At 47.4% G+C, this 10000-nt stretch overlaps 1 protein-coding gene across 1 annotated transcript in view; it reads left to right on the forward strand.

The window, feature by feature from the left end:
• Positions 1-2674: 2674 nt before the first annotated feature.
• The window catches only part of LOC308332914 (dihydropyrimidinase-related protein 2-like), a 21145-nt gene continuing 13819 nt past the window's right edge, over positions 2675-10000 (forward strand). The window contains exons 1-5 of the mRNA XM_080789055.1: positions 2675-3051; positions 4698-4953; positions 6730-6818; positions 7847-8031; positions 9478-9642. Of these exons, the coding sequence (XP_080645181.1) occupies positions 2921-3051; positions 4698-4953; positions 6730-6818; positions 7847-8031; positions 9478-9642 (826 nt within the window). The 5' untranslated portion in view covers positions 2675-2920. The remainder of the gene's footprint in view (positions 3052-4697; positions 4954-6729; positions 6819-7846; positions 8032-9477; positions 9643-10000) is intronic.

Here is a 10000-nt window from a genome sequence, read left to right on the forward strand (position 1 = left end):
CCACAGGTCTCCTCCAGGTCTGGATCAACCACAGGTCTCCTCCAGGTCTGGACCAACCACAGGTCTCCTCCAGGTCTGGACCAACCACAGGTCTCCTCCAGGTCTGGACCAACCACAGGTCTCCTCCAGGTCTGGATCAACCACAGGTCTCCTCCAGGTCTGGATCAACCACAGGTCTCCTCCAGGTCTGGATCAACCACAGGTCTCCTCCAGGTCTGGATCAACCACAGGTCTCCTCCAGGTCTGGATCAACCACAGGTCTCCTCCAGGTCTGGATCAACCACAGGTCTCCTCCAGGTCTGGATCAACCACAGGTCTCCTCCAGGTCTGGATCAACCACAGGTCTCCTCCAGGTCTGGACCAACCACAGGTCTCCTCCAGGTCTGGATCAACCACAGGTCTCCTCCAGGTCTGGATCAACCACAGGTCTCATTAAAAAGGTACATCGCTTGACGTTTGAAAGGCCCTTAATGAAGGTTTTTTTTAGATCTATATCAAACTGCATTCTCACTCCACATCATTCACTTCTTCCTAGTAGACGGTGAACTCCAGTAAGACGCCTGAAGGAAGGGTGACGTCAGACTGCTGGGCGAGTCTGGGGTCAGATCAACATAATGGGATGAATTCTGTACATGGCCATATATGGAGCGTGGCTTGAGTGTACAGGGTTTGAGGAGGTCAGATCGACACACGGAATTAATTCTGTACATGGCCTTATATGGAGCGTGGCTTGAGTGTACAGGGTTTGATGAGGTCAGATCGACATACGGAATTAATTCTGTACATGGCCATATATGGAGCGTGGCTTGAGTGTACAGGGTTTGATGAGGTCAGATCGACATTATGGAATGTCAGGCTGACCTGTGGAGACGCTTGGCGCTTTGTGGTGAGCTTGTAGATCTGTATGTGGGTGGTCAGCGTGGTGAGCTTGTAGATCTGCTTTTTCTATAATACTTACATCTTGGGGGTCTGTTAAAAAGTAACTCCTGGTGTATGTGCTGCAGACAGTGGCCGTAACACGCACGCACGCACACACACACACACACACACACACACACACACACACATCATGACAGCGCAGAGGTTCTCCTTTAGAGCCACATGGAGTCACAGCACCCTCTGCTGGAACAACTTTGTCATTACACAATGCATTTTCCATTTAAAGGGTCGGTTCACATTTTTGAACTTTTGAATACAGTTTTTCAATGATTGTTAACACACACAAATGTCTTGTGGCACAATTTGCACAACCTTCACGTCATGTACAGTAGAGTACAGTACAGTAGAGTACAGTAACCTAACTAATCACTTCACGTCATGCATAGTAGGTAATAAGTACTCACTCGACACAGTTTGCACTACATCACACCCTTTATCTGCGTTAGACTCTGCCTGTCCTTTACACTCAGACGTCCATTCCACATCACCTTGTTGTCCAAACACACACAAACACTTCTCGGGTATAAAATATCAAAGCATCAAAACCTACAACACACAACTGTATAAAATAATAGACATTCAGCTCTGGTGTCGATAACGCCTGGTCGGAGGTTTTAACCCATTCTGACCGGGCAACGAGGTCCATTTTGGGTGTTAGCATCATGTTATGCTTTAGCTATTGAAAAATAGCAGATCTACAAGCTCGTAGCGCGCCACCGAGTGGCGCGCCGATTTTTCTAAAATAGCAGACCTACAAGCTCGTAGCGCGCCACTCGGTGGCGCGCTACGAGCTTGTAGATCTGCTATTTTTCAATAGCTAAAGCATAACATGATGCTAACACCAAAATGGGTGCCCGGTCAGAATGGGTTAAACTATAGCAGTCCGGTCAATGTTGGAGACAATGCACTAAAATGGTAACCTGGCCTCACCAGGCTTTCCACCACCTCGGAGGAAAGCCTCATGGTCTCTGTTTCAAAAGTCCGTATGATCCGGGCTGGGGCCGGATGATGTGGTTATACTACGTCATGTTGTAGTATTGTTTTGTAGTCGCCAGACAGGAACAACAGGCGGCGACAACTTCCTTTTCCTTCTCAATAAAAGCTCTCGTAGCCTGTAGCTTTTATTGAGATTGCAGCGGTGTGTTTGTTGTCTTAATCCAGAGCGATTTACATTAAGCAAGAACAAAAAAGCATGGGAATACGTATACACTGCAACAATGACCTTAGCACCCCTCCCCACCCCAAGGATGGCCAATAGGTGAGGAATGTTGTTTTTCCAGTTCTAGATGGGAGATCATTAAGATGCTGCTGCATCCTGTATTAAAGATGCATCCTTACTTCCCTCCTTTCAAGCAATGGAATTTAATTGAATGCCTGGAAATGTACCATTGTTTTGTCTGTAACTAAAACAAAATCCACTTTTGATCTAAGGGGGCAAAGAGGTTGATTTAAGGGGGCAAACACCCCCTTTGCCCCCCCTGTGGCGCCGGGCCTGACTCTGACGCAGGGACGGATTAACCCCAACGAGGGATCCCATGGGCCGGTAGTATTTGCAGGGCCCCCAAAGAGCGCGTGCGCGTGACATTTTGGTGTTTTACAAAACATACAAAACATAATAACCTTCTTCCACTGTGTGTGTGTGTGTGTGTGTGTGTGTGTGTGTGTGTGTGTGTGTGTGTGTGCTCCGGGCTATTAGCCTACATCCATCCCTCTCCTCCGTCCGTCCATCCATCCCTTCATCCATCCCTTTATCCATCCATCCATCATTGACTTGTCCTCATTTTCCATCCTCCTCTTTTCTTCTCTTCTCTGTCGCTCTCGGTTCTCGCTCTCATTCTGTTCTTCACCTCCGCCTGAGATCTATCTATCTATCTATCTATCTATCTATCTATCTATCTATCTATCTATCTATCTATCTATCTATCTATCTATCTATCTATCTATCTATCTATCTATCTATCTATCCATCCATCCATCCATCATGTCAGAGTGTGATGAGTCCAGCTCATTGTTCAGTCGTATGGGGACAGAGTCTCCTAAACCCAGAGTGAAATACGGAGGGATGTTCAGCAGTGTCGAGGGAGCCTACGAGAACAAGACGCTAAACTTCAGGTGCAGTACTTAGTTACTAGTTCAGGTAGTTATGGTACGTATAGTGTCGACTAGTCACTGGTTAGACCAGTCAATACTAGACTAGTCATTGGTTAGACCAGTCATGAGTCCTTTTATCTCAAACCCTCCCCATAACCCCAACCTCCCACGGGAGAGCACACCTAAACCTAACCGTAACCCTCTCCCAACCCTTAACGCATCCCTCACCAACCTTAATCCGGTCGTTTTAACGGACCCCTCACCAACCTTAATCCAGTCGTTTTAACCCACCCCTCACCAACCTTAATCCGGTCGTTTTAACGCACCCCTCACCAACCTTAATCCGGTCGTTTTAACGCACCCCTCACCAACCTTAATCCGGTCGTTTTAACTCACCCCTCACCAATCTTAATCCAGTCGTTTTAACCCACCCCTCACCAACCTTAATCCGGTCGTTTTAACGCACCCCTCACCAACCTTAATCCGGTCGTTTTAACGCACCCCTCACCAACCTTAATCCGGTCGTTTTAACGGACCCCTCACCAACCTTAATCCAGTCGTTTTAACCCACCCCTCACCAACCTTAATCCGGTCGTTTTAACGCACCCCTCACCAACCTTAATCCGGTCGTTTTAACTCACCCCTCACCAACCTTAATCCAGTCGTTTTAACCCACCCCTCACCAACCTTAATCCGGTCGTTTTAACGCACCCCTCACCAACCTTAATCTGGTCGTTTTAACGCACCCCTCACCAACCTAAATCCGGTCGTTTTAACGCACCCCTCACCAACCTTAATCCGGTCGTTTTAACGCAGCCCTCACCAACCTTAATCCGGTCGTTTTAACGCAGCCCTCACCAACCTTAATCCGGTCGTTTTAACGCAGCCCTCACCAACCTTAATCTGGTCGTTTTAACTCACCCCTCACCAACCTTAACCCGGTCGTTTTAACGCACCCCTCACCAACCTTAATCTGGTCGTTTTAACTCACCCCTCACCAACCTTAATCTGGTCGTTTTAACGCACCCCTCACCAACCTTAATCCGGTCGTTTTAACACACCCCTCACCAGTCACCAACCTTAATCTGGTCATTTTAACGCAGCCCTCACCAACCTTAATCCGGTCGTTTTAACTCACCCCTCACCAACCTTAATCCGGTCGTTTTAACGCACCCCTCACCAACCTTAATCCGGTCGTTTTAACGCAGCCCTCACCAACCTTAACCCGGTCGTTTTAACGCAGCCCTGCACCAAACCTTAATCCGGTCGTTTTAACTCACCCCTCACCAACCTTAACCCGGTCGTTTTAACGCAGCCCTGCACCAACCTTAATCCGGTCGTTTTAACGCAGCCCTCACCAACCTTAATCCGGTCGTTTTAACGCAGCCCTCACCAACCTTAATCCGGTCGTTTTAACGCACCCCTCACCAACCTTAATCCGGTCGTTTTAACGCACCCCTCACCAACCTTAATCCGGTCGTTTTAACGCACCCCTCACCAACCTTAATCTGGTCGTTTTAACGCAGCCCTGCACCAAACTTAATCCGGTCATTTTAACTCACCCCTCACCAACCTTAATCCGGTCGTTTTAACGCACCCCTCACCAACCTTAATCCGGTCGTTTTAACGCACCCCTCACCAACCTTAATCCGGTCGTTTTAACGCAGCCCCAGCCCCAGCCCCAGGATGCAGCGGAGGCATGACCCCCCCAGCCCCGGGGCCCAGCGGAGGCATGACCCCCCCAGCCCCGGGACGCAGCGGAGGCAGCGATATCGCCGCGGCGACAGCAGCGACTCCGTCAGCGAGGCCGGCAGCGACTTCTCGTCCGTCAGTCAGACGCACCCCCAGGCCCCGGGACACTACCGCGCCACACCGTCCCACGGCTCGGGAAACCACCGGCTCAACTGCTACGGCAAGAGAGAGGTGACCAAAATACATCTCATTGATTCATTGATTCATTGATTCATTGAGTTAGGCATGCGTCACACTCCATCCTGATTCGCTGTCCCAGCTGTCCATCAAATACAGCCTGGGTTCATCCTGATTGGCTGTCCCAGCTGTCCATCATATCAGTCTGGGTCAGATTTTACGGGGGCCAGTTTGGAATTGCAGCCGTCCGTCCGTAGGGGCCCTTTGAGGGTCCGTAGGGGCCCTTTGAGGGTCCGTCCGTAGGGGCCCTTTGAGGGTCCGTAGGGGCCCTTTGGTCCGTAGGGGCCCTTTGTTCCGTAGGGGCCCTTTGAGGGTCCGTAGGGGCCCTTTGAGGGTCCGTAGGGGCCCTTTGGTCCGTAGGGGCCCTTTGAGTGTCCGTAGGGGCCCTTTGGTCCGTAGGGGCCCTTTGAGGGTCCGTCCGTAGGGGCCACTTGAGGGCGGTTTTGAAGGAGTCTATAGGGATTTGCATGTCTTAATGACTGTTGGTAGGGCGTTCCACATTTTGGTGGCATAGGAGTCCCTTGTTTGTGCCGAATCTGGGTTAATTAGGCAGGTTAATAGCAGAATACTGAGATATTATTGATTTCAGCTGATATACGATTCCAAACATGCAAACATGACCTGCTTGTAATTACTTCAGTCTATATTAGTAGCTTAATATACTGCATGCTATTGTCTTTGTTATGTAGGCCTACACTTAATTTGTATTTAGTTCATAAAGTCAACATAACTATAACTGAATGCATTTGAAATTAAATACAATGTTACTTTTCAGGATTCCAATTGGATTTAAAATGAAATTGCAAAAAAATGCTGATCTACAAGCTCAAAACTCGCTTTGAGATTGTAGATCGGCTATTTAGTAATATGCACTGTGGCCTCTCCGTCGTCAAAGGACAATTATAGTATACTGTTGATTAATTGAAGAATATAAAAAGATCACATGAATTAATGAAACAATCGATCCTATATCGGTTTTACATTTCATTTTCATAATAAAAAAACGTTAGCTGTCAACTGAGCTTTTATTCTGAAGAGGAGGAGGGGATGTGCGCAGGGTGTTCATGGTGTTTGTGTTGACACACACACACACACACGGTCCAAACAAAGAGCTGCGCGCGCACGCACACACGCCCACAAACAGCGCACTAGCCGTGTTCACTGTGTGTAGGCTACATATTATAAGCACGTTCGTTCATTCATTCATTCATTCATTGATTCATTCATTGATTGTTTGATGAATCATGTCGTTCCCAAACAAGAAGAACTGCACCAGACCCACGGTAAGAGAGAGAGAGAGAGAGAGAGAGAGACGTGTGTGTGTGTGTGTGTGTGTGTGTGTGTGTGTGTGTGTGTGTGTGTGTGTGTGTGTGTGTGTGTGAGTGTGTGTCAGTGTGTGTGTGTGTCAGTGTGTGTGTGTGTGTGTGTGTGTGTGTGTGTGTGTGTCAGTGTGTGTGTGTGTGTGAGTGAGAGAGAGACACAGAGAGGTGTGTGTGTGTGTGTGTGTGTGTGTGTGTGTGTGTGTGTGTGTGTGTGTGAGAGAGAGACACAGAGAGGTGTGTGTGTGTGTGTGTGTGTGTGTGTGTGTGTGTGTGTGTGTGTGTGTGTGTGTGTGTGTGTGTGTGTGTGTGTGTGTGTGTGTGAGTGAGAGAGAGACACAGAGAGGTGTGTGAGTGTGACCCATATTTTAGCCTTATATTGGCTGTCTGTCTGTCTGTCTGTCTGTCTGTCTGTCTGTCTCTCTGACCTGTCTGTCTGTCTGTCTGTCAGGGTGCCTGTCTGCTGGTTCGAGGGGGTAAAGTGGTGAATGATGACCAGTCTTTCTATGCAGACGTTTACATAGAAGATGGAATCATCAGGTAACTATTGTTATTGTTATTGTTATTGTTTGTTTTTGTTATTATTAGTCTGTTTCAGACTATGCGTTACACACGCATTATGTTATACCGGTAATTTAACTATGGAAAAATAGCAGATCTACAAGCTCAGTGCGGCACCAAGTGCTTGAAAATGTGTCGCAAATCTTTGAATATATATATTCTTTCAGAGCGAAAGGTTTTAACTCAAATCTTTGCTTCTGGGAGGGGGGGGGACAATATATTTTCAGATGGGGGGTCCCTGGAACAACATATTCTCAGATGGGGGGTCCCTGGAACAACATATGTTCAGATGGGGGTCCCTGGAACAACATATGTTCAGATGGGGGTCCCTGGAACAACATATGTTCAGATGGGGGGTCCCTGGAACAACATATGTTCAGATGGGGGTCCCTGGAACAACATATGTTCAGATGGGGGTCCCTGGAACAACATATGTTCAGATGGGGGTCCCTGGAACAACATATGTTCAGATGGGGGTCCCTGGAACAACATATGTTCAGATGGGGGTCCCTGGAACAACATATGTTCAGATGGGGGTCCCTGGAACAACATATGTTCAGATGGGGGGTCCCTGGAACAACATATTCTCAGATGGGGGGTCCCTGGAACAACATATGTTCAGATGGGGGGTCCCTGGAACAACATATTCTCAGATGGGGGGTCCCTGGAACAACATATGTTCAGATGGGGGGTCCCTGGAACAACATATGTTCAGATGGGGGGTCCCTGGAACAACATATTTTCAGATGGGGGGTCCCTGGAACAACATATGTTCAGATGGGGGGTCCCTGGAACAACATATTCTCAGATGGGGGGTCCCTGGAACAACATATGTTCAGATGGGGGGTCCCTGGAACAACATATTCTCAGATGGGAAGTTCCATTCTGGGGGTCCTTGACATGAAACACATTGACAGTTAATTTATGCTAATTAGGCAGTTAATTTATGACAGTTAATTCATGCTAATTAGGCAGTTGATTTATGACAGTTAATTTATGCTAATTAGGCAGGTGGGGGAGCAGCTGCTGGTTCCTGCGGGGGTGCAGACGGTGGAGGCTTACGGGAACCTCCTACTTCCTGGAGGAGTGGATGCTAACGTTAGCATGCTAGCTCCTCAGCACGGAATGACTCCCGTTGACGACTTCTACCAAACCACACGAGCTGCCCTGGCCGGGGGAACCACTACGATTAGTACGTCTGTCTGTCTGTCTGTCTGTCTGTCTGTCTGTCTGTCTGTCTGTCTGTCTGTCTGTCTGTCTGTCTGTCGTAGCGTAGGAGGGGCCTAACGCGTAGACCAGGAAGAGGTCAGCAGCAACAGCACGTCATGGACTAACCTGTCACGTCATCTAAATCAGATGTAAACTAAAAACTAAAACCAATTTTAGCGCGATTTAATTTAACAGGAGTTCTAGCGCTTGACCCACATGGGACGGTAAATCCCCTAATTCCTTATGGAAGGCTCGGCATGTTTTTTTTTTATACGTGTGTCTCCGTATATGGTAAGAAAACAGCTTGTGTGAAACTCCCCTTTAACCCATTCTGAACGTTATGCTTTAGCTATTGAAAAATAGCAGATCTACAAGCTCGTAGCGCGCCACTCGGTGGCGCGCTACGAGCTTGTAGCTCTGCTATTTCTGAAAAATCGAAGAACGACAGTATTCTGCTTTTTAGAATCTGATCTCAGGTCAGAATGGGTTAATCAGACCAGTGTGTGTCCAGTGGAAACCTCATATGAATCTGATCTCATGTCAGAATGGGTTAAAGTTTCAACAGTGGAGCATGTAATCCCAGCCTCCTCACAGCGTATATATATTATATTTCCAGCTGTTGAATTATGGTACAAACCAAAACTAAGAACATATCGTCTTATTAAAAATAATTATGGCCCTGATCCTTATGTTACACAAAATATATCCAAAAGTCAGAGATCTTTTTTGTGCACAGCTGCATTCTGGGACCTTACCATTAGCTTTAGAAACGGGTAGATTCATTGGTACTCCTGAGGAGGACAGAGTCTGTCTAGTGTGTGATTTAAAATAAATTGAAAATGAAATTCATCTTTTGTTTTACTGCCCATTATATGAAGAATTAAGACATGTATTATTTTGTAAAATGACAACCATCTGTGCTGACTTTTTCTGGTTGGAGGACGATGAAAAACTGGAATTTTGTTTTAGGAAAGGTACTTTTGCTTTGGCAGACTTTTTATGCAAAGCGTGGGAAATAAGGCAGAATGTTTTGTTTGTGTAAAAAAATGAATAACAACCAAACAAAGCTGTTTCTTGTACACAATGCAATATTGAAGCGATGATATGGTGTGTCCTGTAAGTCCATGTGGGCGGGGCGCCTTAACCCATTCTGACCTGAGATCAGATTCATACGAGGTTTCCACTGGGACACACACTGGTCTGATTGATTAACCCATTCTGACCTGAGATCAGATTCTAAAAAATGTCAGTCGTTCTTCGATTTTTCAAAAATAGCAGACCTACAAGCTCGTATCGCGCCACTCGGTGGCGCGCTATGAGCTTGTAGATCTGCTATTTTTAAATAGCTAAAGCATAACATGATGCTAAACACCCAAATGGGTTCCCGTTCAGAATGGGTTAAATAAAGAACCCGTCTCTATCTCTCCAGTGGAGCATGTGGTCCCGGAGCCGGGGACCAGCCTCCTCACGGCGTACGACCGGTGGAAGGACACGGCGGACAGGAGGGCGTGCTGCGACTACTCGCTGCACGTCGACGTCACCCGATGGAGCCACGCCCTCACCGCCGAGATGGAGACGCTCGTTAAGGACAGAGGTACACTGTGTGTGTGTGTGTGTGTGTGTGTGTGTGTGTGTGTCTGTGTGTGTGTGTGTGTGTGTGTGTGTCTGTGTGTGTGTGTGTGTGTGTGTGTGTGTGTGTGTGTGTGTGTGTGTGTGTGTGTCTGTGTCTGTGTCTGTGTGTGTGTGTGTGTGTGTGTGTGTGCGTGCGTGCGTCAGGGTCTGTCAGACTTGAAACCAGACTTTGACCCAAACATGTCATGTCTCATCATTCTCTCTCTCTCTCTCTCTCTCTCTCTGTAACTTACACACTCACACACATTTGAATTATTTTATTTGGATCTGCACAAGTGGCGTATACAGAATAGACCTAAAACACTGATCAGAATAAGGTT

This window comes from Protomyctophum bolini (assembly GCF_963924005.1).
Source record: "Protomyctophum bolini genome assembly, chromosome: 18".
Classification (NCBI taxonomy): domain Eukaryota; kingdom Metazoa; phylum Chordata; class Actinopteri; order Myctophiformes; family Myctophidae; genus Protomyctophum; species Protomyctophum bolini.